At 35.9% G+C, this 25,586-nt stretch overlaps 5 protein-coding genes across 5 annotated transcripts; 4 read left to right on the top strand and 1 right to left on the bottom strand.

Moving 5' to 3' along the window:
• Positions 1-1,022: 1,022 nt before the first annotated feature.
• On the top strand, positions 1,023-7,876 carry LOC111810185 (probable inactive ATP-dependent zinc metalloprotease FTSHI 1, chloroplastic). The gene is made up of 15 exons (XM_023696792.1): positions 1,023-1,937; positions 2,010-2,097; positions 2,734-3,168; positions 3,291-3,344; positions 3,427-3,492; positions 4,126-4,221; positions 4,307-4,435; positions 4,893-4,945; positions 5,280-5,475; positions 5,837-5,951; positions 6,020-6,294; positions 6,752-6,835; positions 6,936-7,048; positions 7,129-7,378; positions 7,481-7,876. The coding sequence occupies exons 1-15, from the start codon at positions 1,219-1,221 to the stop codon at positions 7,688-7,690; spliced, it is 2,883 nt and encodes a 960-aa protein (XP_023552560.1). The 5' UTR covers positions 1,023-1,218; the 3' UTR covers positions 7,691-7,876.
• Positions 7,877-8,216: 340 nt separating this feature from the next.
• On the top strand, positions 8,217-10,999 carry LOC111810907 (F-box protein SKIP8). Its single transcript, XM_023697743.1, has 3 exons — positions 8,217-9,043; positions 9,413-9,609; positions 10,580-10,999. The coding sequence occupies exons 1-3, from the start codon at positions 8,558-8,560 to the stop codon at positions 10,836-10,838; spliced, it is 942 nt and encodes a 313-aa protein (XP_023553511.1). The 5' UTR covers positions 8,217-8,557; the 3' UTR covers positions 10,839-10,999.
• Positions 11,000-13,030: 2,031 nt separating this feature from the next.
• On the top strand, positions 13,031-15,588 carry LOC111809673 (RNA polymerase II transcriptional coactivator KELP-like). Its single transcript, XM_023696053.1, has 3 exons — positions 13,031-13,439; positions 13,579-13,684; positions 15,027-15,588. The coding sequence occupies exons 1-3, from the start codon at positions 13,164-13,166 to the stop codon at positions 15,119-15,121; spliced, it is 477 nt and encodes a 158-aa protein (XP_023551821.1). The 5' UTR covers positions 13,031-13,163; the 3' UTR covers positions 15,122-15,588.
• A 2,757-nt stretch (positions 15,589-18,345) lies between these two features.
• On the top strand, positions 18,346-18,924 carry LOC111810396. Its single transcript, XM_023697103.1, has one exon. It carries the CDS (start codon positions 18,346-18,348, stop codon positions 18,922-18,924), a length of 579 nt encoding a protein of 192 aa, XP_023552871.1.
• Positions 18,925-19,093: 169 nt separating this feature from the next.
• Positions 19,094-21,475, bottom strand: LOC111810476 (uncharacterized protein MAL13P1.336-like). Its single transcript, XM_023697180.1, has 5 exons — positions 20,402-21,475; positions 20,202-20,302; positions 19,691-19,774; positions 19,503-19,613; positions 19,094-19,413 (listed from the first exon to the last, which is right to left on the bottom strand). Exons 1-5 carry the CDS (start codon positions 21,168-21,170, stop codon positions 19,372-19,374), a joined length of 1,107 nt encoding a protein of 368 aa, XP_023552948.1. The 5' UTR covers positions 21,171-21,475; the 3' UTR covers positions 19,094-19,371.
• Between the last annotated feature and the right edge of the window lie 4,111 nt (positions 21,476-25,586).

The raw sequence follows: 25,586 nt of genomic DNA, 5'->3' as shown, positions 1-25,586 counted from the left end.
AATCATTAATTTTTAGTAAGTTATGGAGGACGTTTTTGTATCTAAAACCTTTGTACGATATTGACTTTAGTTTTATGCTTGTTTTTTTCCCAACTTTTTTTAACTATCATTTATTTTACTTGTTAAATTTTTATTTTATTTTTTTTTGTGTACTTGAGACTATGTATAATTTTAAAAAAATATATTTNCACGATGAAGTAACTAAATGGGATAAATGGTTGATGTGATCAAGTATCGTAGGTTGTTGCTGTCTGTCCTATTGTGAATTAGATCTTTAAGTTTTTAATCTTGTATTCAATAAATTCTTAAACACGTTGAACACAACTCTTTTATGAGAAACACTAGCGCTCTCTGTTAAGACCAATCGAGAAGAGAATATAAAACGCTGTGTAGAATACTCTCTCTCTTGGAATACATTGTCTCTTTCCTAAAATCTATGGTAAAATAAATATATAATGGGCTGGTGCTGTGACTAGTGATGATATTTTAACAAAACATTGACGATTATCTAATATATTATCGAGTCTCTAATTTTGGGTTTAATAAATCATTAATTTTTAGTAAGTTATGGAGGACGTTTTTGTATCTAAAACCTTTGTACGATATTGACTTTAGTTTTATGCTTGTTTTTTTCCCAACTTTTTTTAACTATCATTTATTTTACTTGTTAAATTTTTATTTTATTTTTTTTTGTGTACTTGAGACTATGTATAATTTTAAAAAAATATATTTTTTTTTAATCCTCAAACTTTGATTGATTTGCGAATACGAACCTATACTTCAGAAATAATATAATTTATATTTTCTTTTTTTGAGATTTGTAACACGACCCATCTATATTTCAAGTCCTAACACTAACTTATAGTAAATTTGATCATGTATTGCACTCGAACCAGATAAATTTTCAACCATGGTAAGTAACGAATTTAAAAACTCTTTAAGTGATTTTGAATTAAAAAAAAAAAGAAAAAAAAAGAGAGAGGTAAAATGCTAATATGGGCATTTGAGTACAAAATTCAGAATAAAATAAAATTGCAGACCATGTACTAAAACCCGCCTTCAACCTCTTCCTATCTCAGATTTCCCGATAAATCTTTCAAGCTGCACCCAGCAGAGAAGTGGAACTTATTTCCTCATCTCTCCATCGAAATTCTCTCATGGTTTTCACTTCAACCATTAAAGCTTTCTAATATTTGATTCCCCTTTTGTTCTTCATTGATGGCTTCCGTTGATTCACTGCTATCTCCGAGGGCTTTCCTTCCAAAATCTTCCTTTATCCAACCCACCCCGCGTCTGAATCATGTACAAGCTAAGCGTTTCAATTTCAGTCGGAATCCCAGAACGCCATTGTTGTTTCTTCACCGAAACAGGTTTGCTCTCTGCTTAGCGCTTTCGAATTCTTCGGATTTACCGTCGAAGTCCTCCGGTGGTGGTGCAGCTGCCGGAGATGATTTTGTAACCAAAGTTTTGAAGGAAAATCCCAGCCAATTGGAACCCCGGTATTTAGTTGGCAATAAGTTGTATACGTTGAAAGAGAGAGAGTATTTGATTAGAAAATCGGAGGAGGGTGTGTTTGATTTCGTGGTGAAGTGGTTGAGGTCGAGAAAGAATTCGAAGGAGGGGGAAATTGAGGGTCGTAATGAGGGTGGAACGAAGAGTGAGAGTGTGTATTTGAAAGACATTTTGAGGGAGTATAAAGGGAAGCTTTATGTGCCTGAGCAGGTTTTCAATATAGAGTTATCGGAGGAAGAAGAATTTGATAGAAACCTTGAGGCGTTGCCAATGATGAGCTTTGAGGACTTTCTGAAAGCCATGGAGAGCGGCAAAGTAAAATTGTTAACTTCAAAGGAACGTATAGCTGCGTCTTCAGGGTTCAGAGATTTCATTGTCGATTTAAGAGAAATTCCAGGTGAAAAGAGCTTGCAAAGAACTAAATGGTAAACTCGACTTGCTTTCATCCTTTCTTCAGCATTTTTACTCCGTTTGTCCTAACAATATGCTTTGATCAGGACGTTAAGGCTTAGTGAGAGTGAAGCTCAAACAGTATTGGAGCAGTATACAGGTCCGCAGTACGAAATTGAGACGTATACTACCTCGGTAGGTTATTAATTTCTTAAACTAGCATTAGTTTTGACTGGTTGAGTATGGGGATTTTAGGTTGCAGAATCTCTCTAAGCTTAATATTTTCCTTTTCTATTAGGAATTGCCATTTTACGTGAGGAATTTTAGTTTGTAGTGTTCTTTCTTGGTTAAGGCCTTAAAGGTAGGGAGAGCTGGCAGGCAGGTTTAGAAATCCTATCATCACATTCACTATAGAACTTGCCATGACTGATTATCTTGTTCTTCACTATCATAATCACGATCTCATGCCTATTTTTGGGGCCCAAATAGATGGACGAAGGGGAATACAAAAGTAGCGGTGAGAAAAGTAGACATATATCATACCAAATACACTGTTAAGTTTTCTTCATTCATCGAAAGACTAATAGTAGGGTTTTTTACTTATACAAAATAATATGCACATGTTTTAATCAGAATGATAATTTCTTGTGATTTTGTATTTCAATTGGAATTCTTTATCCTAGCTTTTGTATAGGGTATTTCATCATATATGGTCTACCCCTTCTTTACAATAAAAATTATTTTCTATTTCCTTTTGTCATAAGGGAATAAGAAAATAGGCGAGAAGATTTTATGTTCATCTTTCCTGATACCTTGATTCTTCTGATACAGTCTTGGGTAGGAAAACTGCCTGGTTACCCTCATCCCTTAGCAGCTCGCATATCTAGCAGAGTGATGGTTGAGCTTGGAGTAGTGACTGCTACAATGGCTGCTGCAGCAGTTGTTGCTGGAGGGTTCCTGGCTTCTGCTGTATTTGCTGTTACCAGTTTTGTCTTTTTTACTGTTACTTATGTTGTATGGCCAATGTTCAGACCATTTGTTAAGCTTTTTCATGGTCTGATCCTTGGCATTTCTGAGAGAGTTCGGGATAATGTTGTTCATTTTTTTGATGATGGAGAAATTTTTGCCAAGTTTTATGAGGTTTATACTTTTGGTGGTATCTCTGCCAGTCTTGAGATTTTAAAACCAATTGTGCTCGTTCTTGTGATAATGGTTCTTCTTCTTCGCTTTACACTTTCAAGGAGGCCAAAGAACTTCCGAAAGTGGGTATGTCCTTTTCTATTCATTTTTCCATTTTTTGTTCTTGTTTTCCACGCCTTTACATCATTTGCAACTTTTGATGAAAGTTTATGAAATATTCTCTTTTTCTTGCTCTCTTTATCATGTAGGATCTTTGGCAAGGGATTGATTTTTCACGCTCCAAAGCAGAAGCTCGTGTTGATGTTAGTACTCATTTCATGTTCTTATAGTACCCTTAGAGTAAAGGATAAATCCTAAGCATCATCTGTTGCAAGAAATTTGCAGGGTTCAACCGGAGTCAAGTTCAATGATGTAGCTGGAATTGATGAAGCTGTGGAGGAACTCCAAGAGGTACTTAGCCATCAGTTGAAACCTTGCCCACCCTGTCCCTCTTTGTGCTCAAAAGAAACAATGGGATCTTTCATAATTCTGTCTTATAAAGAGAGAATCACATTTTCACAAATATTAGATGAAGTTTGAACCATCATGTGGAACTTTCTAACCCTTTTAGCTCTTCTGTTTGCTTGAAATGTGAGTGCCAAGCTCTTTGTTATTATTTTCCTTCTATATAGATTAAGAAGCAAGGGAAGGGGGGAAAATGGGAATGATTGGAGATGGGACTCATAAGCCAGATATCTCGATACTAATAACAACTATATTTTTCTTAGAATTAATGAAAATCCAAAATTTTATTAGGACATATCAAAGAAAACAAGCTTGCAACAAACGAATCAAGAACAGAGGAGTCATGCAAAATGACAAAAAAATATACAAGTTACCAAAAAAAAGGACTTCAATTGTTGAAAAACTACATTCCTTCCTGTAGTCAAGAATTTCAATACGATTTTACTTTTGCGTCTGGTTGATAGGTGTCTTATCTGAATGTATTATTTAAACGATTTACATAGATATATTTGTTGTTGTTTGGAAGCTATAAGTTTAATCAAGTGGTGAATTTACTTCTTTTATTGTTAATCTGTTTAGCTGGTGAGATACTTGAAAAACCCTGAATTATTTGACGAGATAGGAATAAAGCCTCCTCATGGAGTTCTTCTGGAAGGACCTCCTGGCTGTGGTAAGGTTAGTTTCACTCTCTCTGGATCTTGAAATATTTGATTTGTTTAATATTCATTTACACATGTTTAACTCCAGCCACATGTTTCAGACGTTGGTGGCCAAGGCCATAGCTGGTGAAGCTGGTGTTCCATTTTACCAAATGGCTGGGTCCGAGTTTGTTGAAGTTCTAGTCGGTGTTGGTTCTGCTCGTATTAGAGATCTGTTTAAGAGAGCAAAGGTGATTACTTCAATTCTTGGCACCTGGGCACTTTTCTAGTGACTGTATGAAGTATCCTCTTAGTTATACAATTTTCACTATTACGCTCTTATCTTCAATAAGTTGAGTTTCATGCCATGAATTAAAGTAACTTTAACACTTCTCCAATGATATGTTTTCTCTTGGCTCATTTATTATCATTTTGGAAGCTCATTAACTAATAAGCAACTAGGTCCTTGTATAATGTTTTTGTTTTTAAGCTTAGACAGTTTGCTTTATTGGCTAATCTGTAATTTGTCTGGCTAGTGGAGAAAGTTGGGGTCTTCTCAGTGGCCTACAGAAATGAAAAAATGCCTTGAATTTGAACAATGCTCTATTCAGATTTCCTGTCATCAAATAACTATGCATGAAGCTTTGAATGTAGAGCTTCAGCTGTAGATTATTTCTGAAGTCACTTGTCTATGTTATCTATACGCAGGTAAACAAACCATCGGTTATCTTCATTGATGAAATTGATGCTTTGGCAACTAGGTATTGGCGACGTTGAACTTTTTTGGTTTTAGTTAGATAATTGATTACATTTAATACAGTACGCTGTATGACCTGTCATATTATGTGATGGTGGTAAGTGTTTGGGATGTTTGAAGATACCCTCCAAGATCAAGGGGGCTTGGGGTTCAAGCCCCCAAGTTGAAAACTTAATAACTTAGTGAAGTCTCTCTAAGAATTAGTGGGGTGGGTGTTCATGAGCATAATGCGAGGAGTGTGGCCCAACACCCCATTTTATTGGAGGATATTAGATGTCATTTATTCTGTTAATTTATTTTCAACTGTCTTCATTCTCTTTAAAATTGTTATGTCTCAGGCGTCAGGGAACTTTCAAAGAATCTACCGATCATCTCTACAATGCAGCCACCCAAGAGAGGGAAACCACATTGAACCAACTTCTCATAGAGCTTGATGGGTTTGATACTGGAAAAGGTGTTATATTTTTAGCTGCTACAAATAGAAGAGATCTGTTAGATCCTGCACTTCTCCGACCTGGTCGTTTCGATCGAAAGGTTCAATTTTTCAATTCATGAATGTTGCTTGTTTCTCTGTCTGTGAAACGAATACAGAAAGAAATCAAGTGCTTGTCTAATATTCTTGCAATGAACTGTTTTTAAGACATGAAATCATTTATTGAATACCTGCATTTCTTGTTAATAGAGAAATTATAGTATATTCAAATTAAAAGATTATTCATGATGATGAGCTTCTAATGCTTTTAAATATATTTTCCCCTGGCAAGCAAAGAAATTTTCCCTGCTAATGTTATATAATGCGTTGATACTTGTAAACATACATAAAAGGTATACAACACGCGTTTATGATTCTATATCTTATTTGTCTTTACTCCTGAATACCTTCTTTCCTGCATAGATAAAAATTCGTCCCCCGGGCGTGAAAGGGAGACTTGATATTTTGAAAATTCATGCAAGCAAAGTGAAGATGTCAGACTCTGTTGATCTAAGCATCTACTCACAGAACTTACCTGGTTCGTTCTCTTTGTACATTTTATATTGATCTGTAACTTGGTTTCTTGAGATGACATCAAATTATCAGGTTGGACGGGAGCAAAGTTGGCTCAACTTGTCCAGGAAGCTGCTCTTGTTGCTGTGAGGAAAGGGCATGAATCTATTGCTCAGTCGGACATGAACGATGCAGTTGACAGGCTCACTGTTGGACCAAGACGTGTCGGCATAGAGCTTGGCCATCAGGGACAATGCCGGAGAGCTACCACAGAAATGGGCGTTGCTATGATTTCACATTTGCTTAGGAGATATGAGAATGCAAAAGTTGAATCTTGTGATCGCATTTCAATCATCCCTCGTGGTCAGGTCCGTTCAGATGCTTCCTTATTTATTCACTGTGATCAATTTGACTTAAGTTTCACCGGTGCCAAACTGACATGCTAGACTTGATTCCAAACCGTCTTCGTTGTTTTATACTTTCGTACCCATTCCCCCGAAATGTTTGTACCTTTTGACATGCTCATGGTGGTTTCCACATTCATACGAATGGAAGAATTTATTACCAAAAGGCTGTAATTCTGAAAATTCATGTGGGTCAGTTGGGTTTTATTACCATACTTAGTTTGAGTGTGAGCTCTTGGAGCTTAGAAGAAGTGGAGTCTTTTAATAGCTGTTCTTTTGGGATCAAATGCCAACTGAAGTACTTTGCTATGAGCTCTTTGGCTTGTGGGTGGATATCTATCTTATCTCTTCTTTCTATTGGCTTAGCAGCCTTAGTTTTTAAATGAAATTGGATTCTCATTGAAGAAAATATGTTCCACAGACACTGTCACAAGTTGTGTTTCGTCGGCTTGATGATGAATCATACATGTTTGAACGACGACCGCAATTACTTCATCGTCTCCAGGTTCGCTAACATCAAAAAAGAGCATGCCACTTTAGATTATACCTTTGTGTGTCTTTTTTATCTTCTGGAACTTTTAAAACAAATGTTCATCGTTTTGTAGGTTTTACTTGGAGGTAGGGCTGCAGAGGAGGTTATTTACGGGCGGGACACGTCAAAGGCATCGGTTGGCTATCTTGCTGATGCTTCTTGGCTTGCTCGTAAAATTTTAACAATGTCAGTTAACGTTCCTTGATTTCGAAGTGATTTTATATGCACGTCATTCGCTAACATCGATGGTTGCTTCTCTTCTGTAGTTGGAATTTGGAGAATCCCATGGTGATACATGGGGAACCACCACCATGGAGGAAGAGTGTACAGTTTGTTGGTCCAAGGTTGGATTTCGAAGGCTCACTTTACGATGACTACGATCTAATCGAACCCCCACTGAATTTAAGTTTAGACGACAAAGTCGCTCGGAGAGCTGAAGAGCTAATACGTGACATGTATGATAGAACGTTGGCTATGCTCCAGAGGCACCATGCAGCATTGCTTAAAGCCGTAAAGGTAGATAATCCAACAGTGTGTGTCTGAAAACGATCGAGTTTTCGGTTTTGCGATTCGTTTCTGAACTTGAGGCTTTTCTTGGACATGGAATTTGAATTGCAGGTTCTTATCAACCAGGAGGAAATAGTTGGAGAAGAAATCGACTTCATTCTCGACAATTACCCTCCACAAACACCCATTAGCGTTCTTTTGCAAGAGGAAAACCCCGGAAGCCTTCCATTTGTAGGACGAGGACGAGATCAAGAACAAGAACAAGAACAAGAACGGGATTTTGAGTATGCTGCCATTCCTCAGTCGACTAGTGAAGCCTGAGAAAGACGTATGGCTCCATGACCTTATTAACAACCCCCTCCTGTTCTTGCAATAGCTGCTTGCTTTAAAGTCTCTTTTTTTTTTATTAAGCAAATGCTCGTTGGTGAAATTTGTAATTCTTATCTCAATATTATATATTCCATAGGTAAACTTTTCATATTTATATATATTTAAAATGCGCTTAAATTCGAAATTTCAATTTTTTAAGAAATTTATGAGTGATTAATTAATTTTTTAAAATTTTAAATTACATTTATTTATATAATAATGGATCAATAAAATGTATTTTTCATTACGGCTAAAGTTGAACTTTAAAAAAAGTAAACAAGACTTTTCAAAAAAAAAAAAAATCAATTTTTTTAAAAATAAGCATAATTTTCAAAAAGAAAAAATAGATGTGAGTTATCTCCAAAGAATTAAACAAATACCATATAAAAATTAATGAAATTAATCAAATACATTTTTTAATAAAATGAGTTGAGGAATTACGAAAATACCCCCTCGATAAACAGACTGACTGACAGACAAGTTTCACACGTTGGAAATTTTCCCCCTTTGGGTCTGTTACGATACCATTCACGGGTCACTAACCCAAAACCTCCACCTCCTCCTCCTCCTTCCGCCTCTCCGATTCCACAGAATTCCGATTCCGTCACCGGAGATCATTTCTTGAAACTCATCTCCGGCGTTGGCCTACACATTTCATGTACCAAACTCCATGGTTGACCATCTATTGCACAGTTGAGCTTCTCACGGCGACGGCGCGTTTACACACCTTCCGCTGAAACGCGACGCGACGCGACAAATTTCTTAGGGTTTCATGTTCTGTGAGGCTGAACGTCATATAGAGGCTTTCATGTCGTTTGAATGGAGATTGCCTCTGCTGCCACCATTGCCTTGTTGTCCCAACCTTTTCCTATAGCTGCGATTGTTACTTTTCTTTGTTTTCTTCTCGCTCTTTTCGCCGCCGTTCGATTGGTTTCTGTTCCTTACATTAGAAGGACGAAAACGGTACAATTGGAGGGCGTGGGTACGAGGAATTTTAATTGTACCTGTTCGCTTAACGGTGGTGTCGCTATTGGGGGTTTGAACCCCAGGGCTGAGATTACTTCTTCGACTAGTACGAGTATGCCTTATTTGAACGGCCGTGCAGTGGAAGTGCTGGAGAAGGCGCCGGTTGTTGTGACGGAGCGGCAGACGGGCGCTTCGATGATGGAGCAGTTGGTCCCGGAGATTACTACGCACGCTCTTAGTTACTTGGATTATCCCAGCCTGTGTCGTTTGTCCATGACTAATTCCTTGATGCGGAAAGCCGCGAATGATGATAGTGCCTGGAAGGCGCTTTATCACAAGGTACGAGTTCGGTTTAATCTTCTTTTGTACGGTTTTTGTCTGAACTGATGGAGTTATGGTAATTTATTTTTCTTCTGTAAGATGAGTGCCGGGGAAGAAACACGAATGGAATATGGTGTTATTTGTTTCAAACTTTTGCTACCATAGTCATCAGCATCTTTTTGTAATTCTGGAGGGGAACGAAGTGACTTTATTACCTCTTTATCTTTCAACTAATGAAATCGTTTCAATTGATGGCTTGTGGCCGAAGTTCTGGAATTGGCAAGACCCATCTCTGTGCTCCCCTCCACTTTTGTGTGTTGTTCTAGATGCTTAAGTCTATTTAGGATTCGCTGGGGCTAAGACAACATTTCCCATGAAATCTTTTAGGACTTCACACTGGAACAGGATACTGTAACTCCAATTAACGGGTGGAAGGCATATTATGCTGCAACAAGAACAATTATGAATATCAATGCCCAATTCTATAACATCATCAGAGACAGGTCTCTTCAAGCGATGAGTCATTTTTGGTTAAATGCAGATTATGTGAAGTGTATTCATGCCTCAGGAGAATTCTTTTCCGGGTATTTACCTTATTGTCTTGTTTTTTTTACCATGATATCTGACTGCTGCTTGATATGGCCAACTAAATTATCAAACACGTTACATTTCCTGCATTTGCATATTTTAGACACTTTTTGGTCTCCTCATCTGATATTTACATTTTCTAAGCCTTTTTACTGAGAAGAAGGTGATATATAAGGGATTTTTAGAAGTGACATGAGGCTTATGATTGCTGTCATATGGGTGCTGTGGATTATCTGAATTTCTTGATTTTTAAGTTTTTTTTATATAAGAACGTTTGAGAATAGTAACTTATGTACTATGTTGAGACCGGCGATACAGAAGACCTTGTGTCTCTACTCTCTACTATCACTTGATAGAGCAATTTATGAGATTTCGGATAAAAGGGTCTTCCTCGTATTTTTGCACAAATTTCTCATTTACTTTGGAAAGGCCACCTTTATATGCTGGAACATGGGCAGCATGTGCTTAGGTTGCCACAAGGCCCTCAACTAGTTGTGGTGGACCAATGCTGCATTGTGGAGACTTTGTTCTTTGAATCCGGCCGTATCCAAAGCGCTTCTCTAAGGGGAAAGATTTTTGGTCATGTGCATGGGTAACTACATTATATGATTAGTGAGATACTGAAGAATGTTGCTTGTAATTCGCTCGGGTCATATCAAGTTTAGTAGGAATTTGTATTAATATTATAACTTCAATTTAGAATAGATGATATATGACGATAAATTAACTTGCCTAAGTATGTGGAGCTTTATCGTTCTGCCTCTGCGGTTCTTTTTATTTGGGGGTGGGTGGATGGGTGCTGGAACGATCAACAAAAACACTTATTACCTTTAGATTGAACCATGTTGAAGGAATTGAATATTGAACTTGTCAAGTTGCTATATCAACAAAAATACTTGATTGTGAAAGACTGTTTATATATGTTAATCCAGTACTTACAATGATTGGGTTTTCTTTGTCAAACAGGTATAATGCCGTAATTCAAAGTTGGCAGGTTGCATTCAATTGGGAACAAGGGATTAATTTTCAGGTCCGTGATGTACGGGCACGTGTGCTTACAGACATGGCTTGGGTTAGCATGAAAACCTACGTTGACATGGATACAGGGCCATTCAATGTGACTAACATCTATGAGTTCCATAATGGTCGATGGTACATGGTGCATCATCACAGCTCCGTGATGCTCATTGTTGGGGAGATGGAACAACAAATGGTTCATGGGTAACTGAGAGAAGATAGAAGAGAAGTAATGGAAAAAGTATACAATACTAGGAGGTACAAAGATAGGGCGGTGTCTGGTAGCAGAAGCAAGGTTTAAAAGAAAGATTTCTTGTCGATTACTCTTAAACAACACCATTTTTAACTTTTCCAACCTCAGTTTTGCTTGATCTGTGTTCATTACTCCCGTTTTNAATTTTTTTTTTTTTTTTTTTTTTTTTCTTTTTTGGTCCCTAATTTTTTTGTTGGTTCAGAGCTTTCAAGAGTTCAATCACTTCAGAAGTATTTTTCCGCAGCTTGATTCATGCCCAATGCTCAAATGGCTGTGCATGCGTTTCCGGCAATGGAAGGAGTCATAACAAAACTCACCAATGTCTGTACTTGAATTTCTTAAGGCTTGTTATTGAGATGATCAATTGACTCCTTCACCTTGACAGGTACATCACTTTGTTCAGTAACTCTTTGTAAAGGAAGGATAAGGAATAGGAACTTTGGAACAATTTTAATGCAAATGTGTTTAAACTTTCTTTGTTCTGCAATCTCAGTGAAGTAAGGTTGAGCATCTGCTCTTCATGATGATATAGTTTTGTAGTGAATAAGATATTAATTATCATCTTAAATATCGACAGTTTTGTATTCTATTTGAAGCCCATTCTATGGGCTTCGTTGTGTTGCCCTATCTTCCCGTGTCCACCGCTCACACACACATGGGAACTGCGCTTCTCTCAGTTCCTGCACCCAAGCGAGCCCCATTCTTCCACTCCTCATCGTATGCTACCACTCCCACACCCCCTCATCTATCCATGACTTCACTTTGATTTTCATCCTGGCTCCCTCTGGTCGTAATAAATCCTTTTGGTGTAATTAGCTGAGGGACAAGCCGGCACAGGAGAAGATGTGGCTCAGCATTGATAATCACTGGCACCCCATTCAGAGTTGAATGTTCTCCATTTCTTTAGTTCTTTCGCTCGTACCTATTGAAGGCCGTGTGTTTCAGTGTGTAAAGGGAATTGAAAGGTTCATTTTAAACCACATCTGGGGTTTTTTTTCAAACCATCAATCTGGACGTTTGTTTTGAAGTAATTTTCACTTAAATGTTATCATCTGAGTTCTGCTTGGCTGAAGTTATTATAATGTTGGTGCCGAGGGAATAGGTTAGAAAGAGATTGTTTTCTGTTCCATTGCTTATAAACAGAGGGTGTAAGGCAAGGCCTGTGGACGGGAAGAAATTGAGAGGGGAGTATACAACAGTCCCTGGTTTTGGTTGGTGGCCTATAATGGCATACATACATGCGTTGTCCTGGATTTGTAGCGGCGTGGACAAAGCATGGACGAGATTACATCCGAAGGAGGGAGGATTGAAGCCTCTGCCACGGCTCGTTGAGGTATGTGAGATCTCATATCGATTGGGGAGGAGAACAAAACATTCTTCATAAGGGTGTGAAAACTTCTCCCTAGGGAAAACTTGAATAGAAAAGCCAAGAAACTTGAAAGGGAAAGGAGGACAATATTTGAGGAAAAACCTGAAAGGGAATGCCTTAAGAGGACAATATATCTGCTAGCAGTGAGGTTGAAGCCAAAACTCCCTTTTTTTCAAGGTAAATTCTTTATGTTCGTGTACCGCCTTTGGAATTTATAAAATTGCAATCTAACAATTTCTTTTATAAATCGGTCTCTAATTTATCATTTTGCTTCATTTTGATCCAAATGTTCTTACCAGCCTCATAGGTTAGAATTAGCCATTAAAGGGTTCATATTCAACTTATATCATGTGTGAATTTGAGCTTAATTTAGCATAAAACATATATCAATGACCAAAGTATTAGAGCTTCAAATACACGTTTTTATATGTTGTCAAATTTAAAAAAAATTAGAGTTAAAAGAGTCATTTTTCCCCTTCAAACTTTCTTTGTTTAGTTAGGGTTGATTTTGTGTTTCTACTCTAAAATTTGTAATTATTTAAACTTTACAATTAAAAATCTCACCTAATTACGTCTTAATTTTGATTATTAAGTTAACTTATTTTTTCAATTAACAATTATATATATATATATATATATATATATATATGCGTGTGTGTGTGTATGTATATATGTGTATGTATGTATATATTAATTTACATCGTTGAGAAATTTCCAATATTTTAAAAGCCAAATCGGACATGTCAGCTTTTTATATATATATATATATATATTTCCTGAACCGGAGTGTCAATTAGAAAGATTTAGCTGAGAACAGCAACTTTACCTAAAATTTCTTCGGCTTTCGACTTTTCTGCTCAATTCAGTCTCTCGACCAGAAATCTACGGAGAAGTAATCGAAGAATTCGGATATGGATTCCGAAATCCAACGTAGAATCGAGGAAGCCGTCCGCAGAATTCTCGAATCCTCCGACATGGACGAAATGACCGAGTCCAAAATTCGAGCCCTCGCCTCTAAGGACCTCGACCTCGACCTCTCCAAATCCCCTTACAAGGCTCTGGTTCGCAAGGTTGTGGAATCCTTCCTCCAGGAACGGTCTGAAGATCAGCCGCAAGAGGAGGCCGAGGATGCCTCTGCTGCTAAGGAAAAGGAGTACGACGACGATGGCGATCTCATTGTTTGTTGGGTTTGTTTTCTGTTTTTCTGCCTCTTCTCCTTGCTAGTAGCTTGCGGTTGCAATTCTTAGTGGAGATTTGACTTTTTTTTTTGAAGTTCTGATTGTATATTTGTGGTAAAACTTTAAAATATGGTGTTATTTGGCTCAGTTATCCAGCAAGAGGAAGGTGACGATTCAGGATTTTAGAGGGAAGACTCTGGTTTCGATCAGGGAGTTCTATAGAAAGGATGGGAAAGACCTCCCTACAGCAAAAGGTAATTCTCCAAATGCTCTACTTGCTTGCGTTTGTGAAATTTTGTATGTTAATATACTACTTACAGAGTACAAATTAGGCGAAACTCCTGTTATATGTGTGCTTCTTGTTTGATTTTGGGAAGATAGTGAACATTTTACTACTCCACAACCACAATGATGCATTGAAAACTTTGACTGAGTGAAGCAATTGAAAGTGGGAGAAATCTTACCAAATTGACTGTTTCTTAGAACATGTTGGTGAATTATAAGTAAAAACGAAACAATTATTGGCTTGACATGGGAAGTGGGAAGATGATTTTCGTTGAAATATAAGGCAGTGCACTTTGTCGAAGTTAAATGTGCAACCAGGGCCACACATTTGATTTGTGATGTCTCTGATACAAGGTAATGTGTGAAACTTGTATGAGTCTAATATGAATAAAGTGAGGAACAGGGATGATGTTTATAAAACCACTGCATGTTGATCTCTTTGTTCGTGAACTTGGATCTATGATTAAACTTTAGGTTAAATTACAAATTTAGATGTGTCGATTCGGTCTCTAAATTTTCAACTTTGTATCTAATTGATTCTTAAACTTTCAATTTTTTATCTAATAGATGCATGAACTTTCAATTTTGTGTTTAATAGTTTCTTTAACAAATTCATTGATCTATAGGTATAAATAAGTTCATATTTTGTGGTTAATAGTTTCTTTAACAAATTCATTGATCTATAGGTATAAATTTAAATCTGATTTCTAATGAAAACCTAAACTTTCAATTTTGGGTTTAATAGATCCATGAATTTTAACAAATATGAAAGTTCATATCCAATAGAAGTTAGTCCGGTAGCCAACCTAGCAACAATAATAGAAGCGGACGAAATGAGTGGATTCATGATAAGCTCCTCACACCGAATGAAAGAAATGGTTAATGATACTGTCGATTTATCTAATTTAAAATTCTAAAATGAAGATTTATCTAAGTAAAAACTCCAAAATGAAGTAATAATATTATTGAATCCTCTGAACTAGTTCAATATTCCTTTTTGAGTTCCTATCCATCCTCGTCTTCTTTCTATTTCTTTATTTTTTCCTTAAGTATCCTTTGAATTCTCTGTTCTTTTTTCTGGATTTAATCTCTCTATTCATTCAATATTCAATTCAAAACTACATGACAGATGAAACAATGGAATAGATTTGTGATGTTGAAAGTTTAGAGATCAAATATACACCAACTTCAAAATTCAATGACTAATTTGTAATTTAAGCTCAAACTTATATATAACTTTTTTCTTTTGTTTTGGAAATTTAAATGGCTTGTTTTTTTAGATTAATAACACTGGTCTTATTTTTGCCTCAGGAATAAGCTTGACTGAGGAACAGTGGTCCGTCTTTAAGAACAATGTACCTGCCATAGAAAAAGCTATCAAGAACATGCAATCACAAATAATGTGAAGTAAGTTATCGCCTGATAGTTGATGGTTTGAAGCCTTGATGCTGAGTATCTATGGAAGCCAGATTTATCACCGTGAAAAGAGGAAGGAATTGTACTTTTGGGAATTGCTGCAGTTTCTTGGTTGCACAATATTTTGGTATTTTGGTACTTCTGTTTTGAGCCTAGACCGCCAACACTTATTAAAACTTCCAAGGTACCTACCTGTACATTCATGGCATCAAGATGGACAACTGTGGTACACATTCTCCATCACCGGAACTCATAATGATGAATGATCTCTTATCTTTTTGTTTTATGCTAAAAAATGCATGACACTAATATAAATGTGTGCCATCCCAGCCATGCCATGAAGGGTTAAATGTCTGACATTTGACATCGAACTAATTATAATTTAGGAGACTGAGTTAGGCTGTGACTATCTATCTATATATATATATATATATGGCAGACATTGATTAGTCTTCAGAAGCTCTTTGTGAATTGTGCAGGTTTGTTTTTAGGAATTATTATCATGCTCGAATTCATGCAGCTTGCTGCATTCTGCAAAGATACCTCTAATTAGGTGTGGTGATTCATTTTATGTTGTTTTGTATCTGTTTTCAGCATTGATTTTCTAACTTTCTAGGTTAAATTATAAGTTGAGTTTATAAAGGGTGTATATACCGTGTAAAAGTCCAAGCCCACAAGTAGATATTGTCCTCCTTTGGATTTTCCTTTCTGATTTTCCTTCAAAGTTTTTAAAATGCCTCTACTCGGAAGAGGTTTATAAAGAATATTTTGTTCTCTCTCCAACTGATGTGAGATCTCACAATCCATCCCCCTCTGGAGTCCAGTATTCTCGGTACTCGTTACCTTCAATCGATGTGGGATCTCCAATCCACCCCCTTCGAGATCTAGCGTCCTTACTGGCATACCACCTCGTGTCCCCACCCCTTCGAGACTCAACCTCCTTGCTAGCACATCGCTCTGTATCTGGCTCTGATACCATTTGTAATAGCTCAAGCCCACCACTAGTAAATGTTGTCTTTTTCCTTGGGTTTTCCCTTTTGAGTTTTCTTTTATCTTCAAAAAGCGTAGGCCAGAAAGAGATTTTTGCACCCTTATAAAGAATGTTTCGTTTTCCTGGAATCTCACATATAGCTTTTAAACTTAAGTATCTTATAAGTATATGAAATTTCAAATTTGTGTTTGCCAGGTCATTCAACTTTAAAAATTCTCTATTAAATACTTAAATTTAATATCTTGTGTTCAATAGTTCTCTGAATTTTTTATTTTGCGTAAAACAAAATTTTGATCTATTTAACATTTTATACAAATTCACATACCAAATTTAAAATTAAACCGGGTTTTATGGTTGGAACGAGTTGGAACCACTTTAAAAAAACGTTTGAACGGCAAACTAACTGGTTTAAATGTGTACTTAAAGAACCATATTTTTATCCTAACTTTTTACCCCCAAAAGGTACGTTAGGCTTTGTTTATATGGTGCGTGGTGACTCCCAAAATTATCAGCTTTATCGACTTTGCTTTAAAAATGTAATTGGGTTTTTTTTAGGGATGCTCACATTCCTTCTTTTTCTTTTATTTATGATCATAAAAGTTCGATTTTTTGGGTTACGCCATCTTTCACATACGACGTCAAGGTAAAAATATGATTCTCTTTTACTGAAAATGTCCAAAATTTTTGAATATTTTATTAAAATTAGATCTAAACAATAATAGACGGTGTGGAAATTAATTGTCATTCCTAGTGGACAAATGTAGAATCAAAAACAAAATTCATGAACCTAAGTAAATACGTGAATTTGAGTTGTCACACGTGGCATATGAAATCATATATCAGTTAGAGAGTGGAACCATGTGTGGAAACCTTTCCTTGGCATAAGCGTTTTAAAATTGTAAGCTGACGACAATACGTAACAAGTCAAATTGAACAATATTTGCTAGCGGTGAGCTTAGGTTATTAGAGTTCCGTATATTGATCAAAGTGAACAATATCTGTTAGGGGTGGGCTTGAGCTATTACAGTTGGTATCAGAACTAGAAATCGGGCGGTGTGCCAGCGAGGACGTTAAGCCCCAAGAAAGTGGATTATGGAACCCAAGATCGATTAGAGATAACAAAACATTTCTTTTAAAATTACGAAAATGACACCGATATATAATGGGCCAAAGCAGGTAGGTTACATATCACGTTAAAATTAATATAAGTTAGGGAGAAATTTGAATTCATTGAACCTATGAAAAAAAGTTTAATTGTTACGACAAACACAGAGTTAATTTAATATATTATGTGTTGGGAGAAGGAATCAATCAAACGTGAGATTCAACACAAATTGTCTCATAAAAAACTTATCTTTTTTATTAAATTAATTATTACTTATCAATATAACTTCCTTCATTTATGTTGTTTTCCCTCAAAATAAGGCTGTGTTTTTGTCCTTCTCCAAACCTTATCTTCTCCCTCCAACGGTCCAAACTCACATGTCTCTCTCTACATTTTGAAAAAAAAAACACACTCTAAATTGTCGGTTTCCTAATTCACTAGCTCTTCGTTTTCTTTCTTCTTAGATTTTGACATTAACCGATTGTTAATCCATCATTAACGTGTCATTTTGAATAAACAAGCTAAGAATTCAATGACTGAACAGTTAAGACATGTGACGTAGTAATTAATGTATAAAATTTATAATGTTGCGTAGAAAATGCCACAAATGTGTCTCTTTGCTTAATTTCTGTTTGTGGGTGTATGAATGTGATCGGTTTTGTTTCTGCATTTGGATTACAACAATTGGGTATCAGAGCTCTTTGGTGGTGCCATTTGGACATAAAAAGTAGTATCATAGTATTTTGGTTGTGACATTCAGCTACAACAATTGGGTATCAAAACATTTTGGTTGTGGCATTCCGCCACAACAAGTGGTATCAGAACCTTGAAAATTGTGGTATTACGGCACACAACATAGAACACATTTACGATGTTTCTTAGAACTAAGTGAGTGTTAATATTTCAAATATATTAATAAATTCTACTTTTATCATTTTTAACATTGATTATAATAATTGAAATGAGAATTCCACTGGCATTAAACGGTCCTATGAATTAAATTTTCAAAAAAAGAATCTAAATTTAAAAAAAAAATAAAATTCGAATTTTTACTATAAATAAGACCACTCGAGAGCTCCGCCATTAATGACCTACAAGAAAAGGCGTCGCAAATCGCAATGGGGAACTGTTCTCTGAAAGGAGTGGCCGCCGATTGCGAAAAGCCCATCAGAATCTTAACCGATTCCGGCAACATAATCAACTTCCATGGCCCTAAACAAGTCGATCAAATCCTCAAGAACTATCCTCCCGGCGTCTATGGCGTTTTCCGGCGCCCCAATCTCTCTTCGCCGTTACCCATTTCGGAGCCTCTCGACGCCGGAAAATCCTACTTTCTCCTCCCGCTTTCCCGAGCCGCAGAGAAAGAGAGGTCCGATGCGGCGGAGGATCTGAGAACTGGGTCGGGGCTGGAAGTGCTTCCGACAGGTGGCGACGGCATTTGGAGGGTCAAATTGGTGATCGATACGAAGCAGTTGGGGGAAATTTTGGCAGAGGAAGGGAACACAGAAGCGTTGATTGAGAGGATGAGAGCGGCGGCGGCGACGGCAGCGGTGCAGAGTCCACGGCGGGAGAAGATCGGAGGGTGGAAGCCGACGTGGGGGAATTGGTCGAAGTTTCTTCCAATTGATGTTGGAAACCACAATAAAGCACAAATCAAGGATTTTCATTCTGGAAATGGGTGTTTATATGCCACATAAACTCCCCCAAATAAATACTCAAATGTAAATTTTGATGTTTTTATGGAAAAATGCATCTATGTTTATATTTATTTCGTTTCTTAAACGGTTTAAGATATGATTACGAGTACATTAGTACTAAGATCAACAAATCGATGAACGAAATAGAGTGATTCGAACTCTGATAACGTGAATTAAACATTCATCTCTTATAATGGAACCATGCAATATCCATAACTCAAACCATATAATACATATTTATTGTTACATTACACTTCAAACCTTTTCCATCTTCAGTTTACTCTATCAGACAGCACCACACAAACACCAAACACACTTATAGCTTAAACTCACATGATCATGATGATCCTTTCGATCATCGTTGTCGTTGTTGGCAATTCTATCGATTAATTCGCATACGAGTAGTACGTGTCCCTGCCTGACTAGTGTACGAGCATGTTATGCTGTTCAACAGGATTGTTCTTCAAATATATCCAGAAGAGAGAGTGCCTGCAAGTTTTTCAGAGCCAATATTAGAGTTGTTGAGGTCTTTGGTTAGCTAGCTACAGAATTCATGGTTTTGTTTGCTCTGCAATTACCTCTGGGATGTTGAGTTCGAGACGAAACTTGGGACCGTCGTAATGGTGAAGAATCGGTCTGAAAGAGTCCTCTTCCAGTGGCTCACATATCTTCCTAGTCACAGTTCTGACCTGTTCCAAACAGTTGAGTTTCATCTTAGATCTATGGAAGTGCAAGATTGAAGGAATAGGTTCTATCCAAACATTACCTGCGCCGGGAAACGAGATTCGCCCGGAGTTTTCTTGTCTTCCCAGGCAGTTGGATCAATGTTTGTCCCTCCAAAGCTTGCAGCCTGAAAACACGGATCACAGTTTTAAAAGAAGTAAACCAAACACGTATCATTGTCATGCCCTTAACTTAGTCATGTCAATAGAATCCTCAAATGACGAACAAAAAAAGTTGTGAGTCTCAAAGGTGTAGTCAAGAGTGACTAAAGTATCGAACAAAGGGTGTGTACTTTGTTCGAAGGCTCTAGAGAAGGAGTTGAGCCTCGATTAAGGAGAGATTGTTGGATGGCTCTATAGGTCTCAGGAGAAGCTCTAAGGTATTACTTTGTTCAAAGGGAGCGATTGTTGGGAGAGGAGTCCCACGTTGGCTAATTAAGGGGATGATCGTGGGTTTACAAGTAAGGAATACATCTCCATTGATACGAGGCCTTTTAGGAAAACCAAAAGGCAAAGCCACGGGAGGTTAGGCGGAAGGAGGAGACATAGACATACCTCAAAGATTCCATGGAGTTGGTGGGTAGAATAGTTGTAGAGGAAAATAGGCAGCCCAGGAGTTATGGCCCTGACAGAATCCCTGTATCTTGGAGGCAACCCTACAACGTTGATCAAACAACAAAATGTTAGAACATCCTACACAACAAAACACAGATACATAAAACTAAGCAAAAACCAAGTGGGATCATTAAACTTACCAAAAAGCTGCCTCTTCAGATTTTCTTGCATTGTATCATTGTTGCACACAAAGATATATCCACCAATTGTTTCATTTCTGGGCAAAGACTCAGATGGGGGAAGGGTTTTGAACCTCTTGTCCAAACCATTCTTATTACTTTCCTTATTATCATTGCTATTTTCACCATTAATCTTCTTGTTACTGTTCTTCTTCCCATTCTTTCCTCCATTTTCTTCTTCAACCTTCCCACTGTTCTTGTAGTTCTTCACATTTACAAAACCATTACTGTTAAAATTCCCAATTTGTGAGTAAATCCCTTGGTTAAACCCTCCATTAATACCCTTTTGGGTTCCTCCAATCACTGGATCAACCCCCATATTTGCAGAATTAAGCTTCCACCCATCGTTGAAGCCATTAAAATCAGACCCCTGTGGCTTCAAACTATTCCACCCATGATCAAACACATTGAGTGCATTCTTTTCATACCCAGTTGATCTAAGTTTGCTACTGTTACTCCAATTATTAAGATCAGAAGCAACACTCGGCTTAAAACTATTCCATCCATCATTGAACCGATTGACATCAGAATCACACAGTTTGGGCTTAAAATTATTCACTAAATTTACCTCTCCGCCATTTCGCACATCGAAATTCCTCCTCTCTTCGTGCCTCTTGGAGACATACGAATTGCTCCAGATAGAATCGTTGAGCGACAGGTTCGTAAGATTCCCAGATTGCAGTCGAAGCTGGTCGCTGAATTGCCTAAGCGATTGCGGGTTACTCTCCATTTCTGAACAAACCCACCTCCGAACTTAGCCCCTAACTCAGAGAAATCAAAACCCCAGAGAGTAATACCAAACAAAAGAGATGGGTATTAGGTAAAGGAAGAGGAGATTGCGTGTTGAAGATGAAAAAGGGCGAATTCAAAGGAAGAAAAAGGCATCAAAATTCAAAAGAAACAAACAAATAGGATAAGAAATCATTAAAGAACGAAGAAGGTTGGAGTGATTAAGCAGATGAGAAAGTGATTATCCCAAACAACGCGTAGTCAAATGGAAGGGAGTGGCCGTGTGAGGAAATTGATGAATTCTAGAAAGGGCCGAGACTTTTTGGGTTCGGTGGGAGCAAGGTCGGCCATAGCCACGTGACTCCCATTTTCTGTGTTAGCTTTGACGTGGTCCGTCCGTGACTAGTTAGTTGAGCCTTCACCCGTGACCCTGGTCCCTATCTAAGCACCAGTGAACACTACCCCACCTGCTAACATGAGTCATTTACGAGATCAACACTATTCCACCGGCTAATATGAGTCATTTATGAGATCACATTGTTGGATGATAAAAGTCTCACTGGAGAATGATCATGAGTTTATAAACAAAGAATACTCTCTCTATTGGTGTGAGGCATTTTGGGAAGCCCAAAGTAAAGCCGAGAGCTTATACTCAAAGTGGACAATATCATACAATTGTAGAATATCATATCATCGTGGAGAGTCGTGTTCGTCTAACAAGTTATCAGAGTCATGCCCTAAACTTAGTTGTGCCAAGAGATTGGTAAATTTCAAATGTCGAACAAAAGACTCCAAAAAAAAAAGGAGTCAAGCCTCCTCGAAGGCAGTAAAAAATGACTAAGACTTCAAAGGAGTCGAGTCTCGATTAAGGGGAGGCGTACTTTGTTCTATGGGAGGTGTTGGATGATTAAAGTCTCACATAGGAAATGATCATGGGTTTATAAACAAAAATACTCAGTTAATTGGTGTGAGGCATTTTGGGAAGCTCAAAGCAAAGTCATGACCACTTATGCTCAAAGTGGAGAGTGGTGTTCGTCTAACTCACATTACCCATATAAAATTGTTTCAAATAAGACGCATAAATTTAAAATTTTTATAATTAAGCCGCATTTATTAATTAATAATATACATACCCTAATCTTCTGGTATGTAAATATTTGTTTAAATAGAAAATCAGTTCGTCATAAGCCCAATAAAAACGGAATTAAGATCCATTAAGCCCAATACTTTGATGAGTTAGGATCCATTAAAGCCCAATGGGCCCTAACCGTCTCATTCCTGATTACTACTAAGATGGTTAATTAATTAATTAATTAATTAAAAAGAAGAAAAACAAGAATGAAAGAGTACTAAGTGGGAAAATAAATAAATATATAATGGAGACAAAAAGTTGTCCCCTAAGCTTCTATACGTCCCCTTCTCTTTCTAAGATATAATATTATAGAAATTAATGAGATTAATTAAATTAATGTTAACTTTAACACCGACATTAATTAAAAAAATAAGAAGGGCAAGAAAAGTAAAAGAAAAGCTAGTTGGGTTGGTGGTGGTTACTGTAGTGGCTGCAGGTGAATGTATGAGCTACCACATGGGTACCCATGCATCATCTCGACGCGCTTATCTCGTTCCTCAATTTACTTATATACCCTTACCTTCTTTTTTCTTTTTTTCTTTTTTTTCTTTTTTTTTTTAATTTTTGAGTTTAAGCTCGAATTATTATTGATTAGATTTTTTAAAAATACTTTAATCCCATTAAAAAAAAAAAAAAAGGCATAGAATCCCAACAGCATGAGGGCCTAGTTGGGGAGAGTTTGGAGGGAAGAGGAAGATGTAGCCATGACTTAGATTATTTGTAAACAAAAAGATTATTCTGAGAATATTCCCTGTCAAGATTCTCAACAAATTATTGCAATTCTTTATTAATATATTTATTCTCTATTTAACAATCTTGTAGAAAAAATTATCATGATTATTTTCCCTTTTTTTAATTTCATAACTTAATTTCTTTTTTTAATTTTATTATTATATCCATCAATATCATGGAGTGTGAAATGTCAACCATCCTTGATATACATGGAATAATATTTTTTATGACTCAAAATATTCATGAAATTACATCACATCAGAATAAAAATTATTTATTTAAAGATTAAATTTATATTTGATAGGTCGATTCATTTTTAAAGAAATTAATTTTTGAGATGTATTAATACAAAATTTAAACTTTAAAAATCTATTAGTTTAAGGACCAATTAATTTTTTAATATTTACGAATTAAATGGATGCAAAATTAACGAGATCAACTTAATATACACAAACATTTTATTACATGATCGTCCTACCATTCTTACGCATTAATCAAAAAATTTATTTAAAAATAATAATAAAATACTTACTTTATAAATTTTTTCTCAAGGAAAGAATATCTCGAAAACTTGTTAATGTGAACTGGCTTGTTATATATATATATTATTGAATTAGAAAAGAAATAACTCGAAAATAACTCAAGAAGTTCNTGAATGTATGAGCTACCACATGGGTACCCATGCATCATCTCGACGCGCTTATCTCGTTCCTCAATTTACTTATATACCCTTACCTTCTTTTTTCTTTTTTTCTTTTTTTTCTTTTTTTTTTTAATTTTTGAGTTTAAGCTCGAATTATTATTGATTAGATTTTTTAAAAATACTTTAATCCCATTAAAAAAAAAAAAAAAGGCATAGAATCCCAACAGCATGAGGGCCTAGTTGGGGAGAGTTTGGAGGGAAGAGGAAGATGTAGCCATGACTTAGATTATTTGTAAACAAAAAGATTATTCTGAGAATATTCCCTGTCAAGATTCTCAACAAATTATTGCAATTCTTTATTAATATATTTATTCTCTATTTAACAATCTTGTAGAAAAAATTATCATGATTATTTTCCCTTTTTTTAATTTCATAACTTAATTTCTTTTTTTAATTTTATTATTATATCCATCAATATCATGGAGTGTGAAATGTCAACCATCCTTGATATACATGGAATAATATTTTTTATGACTCAAAATATTCATGAAATTACATCACATCAGAATAAAAATTATTTATTTAAAGATTAAATTTATATTTGATAGGTCGATTCATTTTTAAAGAAATTAATTTTTGAGATGTATTAATACAAAATTTAAACTTTAAAAATCTATTAGTTTAAGGACCAATTAATTTTTTAATATTTACGAATTAAATGGATGCAAAATTAACGAGATCAACTTAATATACACAAACATTTTATTACATGATCGTCCTACCATTCTTACGCATTAATCAAAAAATTTATTTAAAAATAATAATAAAATACTTACTTTATAAATTTTTTCTCAAGGAAAGAATATCTCGAAAACTTGTTAATGTGAACTGGCTTGTTATATATATATATTATTGAATTAGAAAAGAAATAACTCGAAAATAACTCAAGAAGTTCCCTCATTTTTTTCAATTGGTTTAATTCTTACACAAATTTTCTTGNTCCCTCATTTTTTTCAATTGGTTTAATTCTTACACAAATTTTCTTGTCAACGGAATTAAAATTTAAAATAAGTTAAAAATATAAAATCCACAAAATTCTTCTCGAAATCAAAATCTGACCTCAAAACTTAATAAAATAATGAATTCTTAAATATATAAAAAGAATATCACCTTCAAACACGAGAAACACTTTAAATGACCACAACAAATAAATTAATTTCAAATGTAAAAAAATATCGACAAAATCTTTATCACTACAAATTTTTTAATATACATGTCTTCTTTCTCTTCCCTCACCAATGGTTCTCAAAATTACAATACAAATTTTCTTTGTATCTCTCTTTACTATTATTAACGTGCAACCTTATTAAAACATTGAAGTCCTAAGGTTCTCGGGTAGTTCAATATGAAACAGTGGGTCCTAAAGTAGCAAGTGAAAACAGAAGCAAAAATGAAGAAGTATTAGGTCATCGAAAGAACACGTTAGAAATTAAATCCAATAAGCCGTTAAGGATTGTGAGGTAGTAGGTATGGTATTGACCTAACTTTGAGCATTAGAATTCGTCACACCATAAATTAGGGTTTTCTCGCCAATCTTTATCCTTTTAGATTGACTAATAACATAAAATTAAATAGGCAATAAAAAGTTTGACTAATTACAAATTTTTCCAATTTAAGGTTGACCAATCTTGTGATTCCTAAATGATTTTGGTTTTGCTTTTCTTTAATTTCTTGTCTTTTCTATATTGTTTTTTTTTTTCTTCTTTANTCTATATTGTTTTTTTTTTTTTCTTAATTACATGTTTGCCATCCTCAAATCTTTTTCCAAATTCTTGCTTTGTGAGGGTTGCTAATTTGGATACACATGTATGGCAAATATTTTCCTTACCTTTTGTCTTTTTAATTAATAA

This window comes from Cucurbita pepo, chromosome LG14, assembly GCF_002806865.2.
Source record: "Cucurbita pepo subsp. pepo cultivar mu-cu-16 chromosome LG14, ASM280686v2, whole genome shotgun sequence".
NCBI lineage: Eukaryota > Viridiplantae > Streptophyta > Magnoliopsida > Cucurbitales > Cucurbitaceae > Cucurbita > Cucurbita pepo.
Note: the sequence above shows the minus strand (reverse complement) of the source record. Positions and strands in the feature narration are given on the sequence as shown.

Excerpts from the sequence above, each read along its gene's own strand:
- LOC111810185 (XM_023696792.1), top strand. The coding sequence starts at position 1,219 with ATGGCTTCCGTTGATTCACTGCTATCTCCGAGGGCTTTCCTTCCAAAA. Across the intron at positions 4,222-4,306 it reads GACCTCCTGGCTGTGGTAAG|ACGTTGGTGGCCAAGGCCAT; the intron begins GTTAGTTTCACT and ends CACATGTTTCAG. Across the intron at positions 7,379-7,480 it reads CATTGCTTAAAGCCGTAAAG|GTTCTTATCAACCAGGAGGA; the intron begins GTAGATAATCCA and ends TTTGAATTGCAG.
- LOC111810907 (XM_023697743.1), top strand. The coding sequence starts at position 8,558 with ATGGAGATTGCCTCTGCTGCCACCATTGCCTTGTTGTCCCAACCTTTT. Across the intron at positions 9,044-9,412 it reads GGAAGGCGCTTTATCACAAG|GACTTCACACTGGAACAGGA; the intron begins GTACGAGTTCGG and ends GAAATCTTTTAG. Across the intron at positions 9,610-10,579 it reads TCAGGAGAATTCTTTTCCGG|GTATAATGCCGTAATTCAAA; the intron begins GTATTTACCTTA and ends TTTGTCAAACAG.
- LOC111809673 (XM_023696053.1), top strand. The coding sequence starts at position 13,164 with ATGGATTCCGAAATCCAACGTAGAATCGAGGAAGCCGTCCGCAGAATT. Across the intron at positions 13,440-13,578 it reads GCGATCTCATTGTTTGTTGG|TTATCCAGCAAGAGGAAGGT; the intron begins GTTTGTTTTCTG and ends TATTTGGCTCAG. Across the intron at positions 13,685-15,026 it reads AGACCTCCCTACAGCAAAAG|GAATAAGCTTGACTGAGGAA; the intron begins GTAATTCTCCAA and ends TTTTTGCCTCAG.
- LOC111810396 (XM_023697103.1), top strand. The coding sequence starts at position 18,346 with ATGGGGAACTGTTCTCTGAAAGGAGTGGCCGCCGATTGCGAAAAGCCC.
- LOC111810476 (XM_023697180.1), bottom strand. The coding sequence starts at position 21,170 with ATGGAGAGTAACCCGCAATCGCTTAGGCAATTCAGCGACCAGCTTCGA. Across the intron at positions 20,303-20,401 it reads TCTGAAGAGGCAGCTTTTTG|GGTTGCCTCCAAGATACAGG; the intron begins GTAAGTTTAATG and ends TCAACGTTGTAG. Across the intron at positions 19,414-19,502 it reads TCGAACTCAACATCCCAGAG|GCACTCTCTCTTCTGGATAT; the intron begins GTAATTGCAGAG and ends AAAAACTTGCAG.